At 33.3% G+C, this 2799-nt stretch overlaps 1 protein-coding gene across 1 annotated transcript in view; it reads left to right on the top strand.

Moving 5' to 3' along the window:
* EML5 (echinoderm microtubule associated protein like 5) overlaps nt 1-2799 on the top strand; it is a 129950-nt gene that overhangs the window by 90661 nt on the left and 36490 nt on the right. The window contains exon 27 of the mRNA XM_023528865.1: nt 1162-1288. Coding sequence (XP_023384633.1) covers nt 1162-1288 — 127 coding nt within the window. The remainder of the gene's footprint in view (nt 1-1161; nt 1289-2799) is intronic.

Raw genomic sequence — 2799 nt, 5'->3', positions numbered from 1 at the left:
AACATTTTTATGCTTCTAACACAGAATACCAAGCCAATTTCTTAAAAAATATATTTGTCCATGGTACTAGCAGTGTGTAAAACTAGCTGTATCCTGTCCTTGCCAGCTTGAGAATTGCTATTTTTTATTCTAGTGAATTTTTCAGTATTTTCTTATTTTTTTTGTGATTTGCATTTGTAATGATTAATTTCAAATCATACATTAAAGGAAGTTCACAATTATAACAGTTTTCAAGTAATGAAATTTCTCAGAAAGACTGACTTTTTATTTTTAGGGAAAATTTGGAAAGTTTAAGAGGTATGTGGCTCATAGCACACACGTCACAAATGTTCGCTGGACGTATGATGACAGCATGTTGGTTACCTTAGGAGGCCCGGATATGTCGTTAATGGTTTGGACAAATGAAATGGAGGGCTATCGAGAAAAAAGGCCTTGTGATAGTGAAGAATCTGATACAGATTCTGAAGAAGATGGGGGTATGTCATTTTTCAATATCTTATTTTAACTAAAATATAGAAAAAATTACTGCAACTGATTTAAACTGCTGACGTTAAAATAAGTAATAATAATGTGTGAATTATTGCGATTTTAGTCTGTTTGGTCTTTTTAACACCAAAATTGCTTTCGTGACTCAAGAATAACACACTGTTATGTTTTGATGACTTAGATATTCTTTATCTACAAATGTAAGATACTCATCCTTAAGTACTGTTAAAATAAATTTATAGTATCTAACCTTATATTTTAAAATAATTTTGACTTTTCCTAATATACCAGTAGTATCAGCTCTTTATAGAAAAATTAGAAAATACATTTTGCAGTAAAAAATAAACACATCCATAATCTGACCATTAAGAGGCAATTTCTGTTAACATTTGGGGTATATTAATATGGATATGTGTTTATATACTTTTTTTAAAAAAATGGTATCATATCAAACTTTTTGTAGCCTGCTGTTATCACTTAGTAATACTTTGAAAACATTGTTGCATATCATTGAATATTCTATATCATTTTTACTGGCTGTATATTATTCCATAATTTGGCTGTAATACAGTTATTTTATTGCATATCGTCGAACACTCTTATATCCAAATTATAAGGTCATAATTGGTCTCTTCAGTTATCACTTAGAGAATAATTCTTATATTTTAATGGTAGGCTATGACAGTGATGTTACAAGGGAGAATGAAATCAGTTACACCATCAGAGCCTTATCAACAAATATTCGTCCAATGTTTGGGATCAAGCCTCATTTGCAACAAAAAGAACCCTCAGTTGATGAGAGGTAACAATCAAGTTTAAAATTAGATGAAGAAAAAGTTATTAGTATTTAAAATTGAATTTATTGTTTAACCGAATGAATTTTTGCAAAAGCTAAGTAACAGTGATACTCGCATTATACAGTCCTCGGCATGTCTTAGAAAACATGTTTGTCCTTAAATACTTTTTGGTGGTGACACTGTCTTTTGCAAGCAGTTTAGAGAAAGATGCTATGTAAAAAATCTGTATGATTACAGGAATCTTATTTGCCAACCTTTATAAATATATGCAGTGAGGTTGAGGGAAGATAATAAAAATGGAAGCCAATACCAAGTACTTTTTAGGAAGCACACAAGCAGAGAGATTATTAAATTTTCAAAAGGCCTTTTTAGCCACGTGCCTTTAATCGAAGATAGAAAATCATTTAAAAATTTTCCAGAAAGGTAAGTCGAAGTATAGCTTGTCTCTAGTGGGAATTATTGGTCTTTGTCTAGAATCAGCAAATCAAAAATAAAGTCATGTAGACAGTGGTTTTATGAGGAGAGAGAACTTTTTAATAAAAGTCTCTGAGCTAGGTGACAGATCAAGAGAGAAATTGTGAACCTGAGGCTCTTAAAATCATTAGGGGAGATAGAAAACCGTAAAGAGGCATATGGATCAGGGAATGGCATGGATGTCAGAAGCAAAGAGGTTTTAAGAAATGAATAAAGTAAAAATCATCCAGAAACAGCAGTCAGAAACAGAGAGTGGGAAGTAAAAACAATAGTGACCTCTTCTGTAGAAAGCTGTGATGAGGAAAACTTTATTATGAGAAGTTAGAAAGAATATTTGAGGGACAAGTTAAAAGAGAAAGGGGATACATTCACATTGAACAAAATTTGTGGAAAATTCAAGTGAATGTATAGTTGGCGAGGGTAGTGCTGAAGAGCGTTGGAACCTAGTTAGACAGATATGACATCATGAGGAAACATGGGCAGAGGGATTGGAGTTTGCAATTTTGTGTTTAATATTCAAGGGAAAGGATGCAGTCGGAAGAGCGATACACGATAGTGATGAAGAAGTGGGAGAGAACTAGAGATTCTGTTGAGCTGAGTACCCCAAAGTTCCCAGGGAGGTTCTAGGTGGATTTTTGAGGTGATGATGCCCCAACTTCTTTTTCAAGTACCCCGTTTACTAATGGTATACCTCAGGTAGTACCAGTGGGGAGTCATCTTACAGAAAGTGGGTAGAGAGTGATAATCTATGTTGTCATCCTGTATAAAAAGGCAAAGTAATAAGTTAGAGATACATTTCAAGAAAGCTGACCATACCATACTCTAAATACTTGCACAGGATTCAAGGCTGAAGGAACTTGGTAGGAGGCAGTATCATACAGTGCTAAGGGCATGGTTTTTGGATTCAGATAAATGGGTTAAAATATTCATTTTTATCATTTACCAGTGTGTGACCTTTAAAAACTATTCATTTTTTTCTGAGCCTCAGTTTCCTTAGAGGTAAAATGATCACAATAATCTCTAACTTATGGAGTATTTCAAG

The sequence above is a fragment of the Pteropus vampyrus genome, unplaced genomic scaffold (genome assembly GCF_000151845.1).
Source record: "Pteropus vampyrus isolate Shadow unplaced genomic scaffold, Pvam_2.0 Scaffold32, whole genome shotgun sequence".
NCBI lineage: Eukaryota > Metazoa > Chordata > Mammalia > Chiroptera > Pteropodidae > Pteropus > Pteropus vampyrus.
This window is presented reverse-complemented; position numbering and strand designations above follow the sequence as displayed.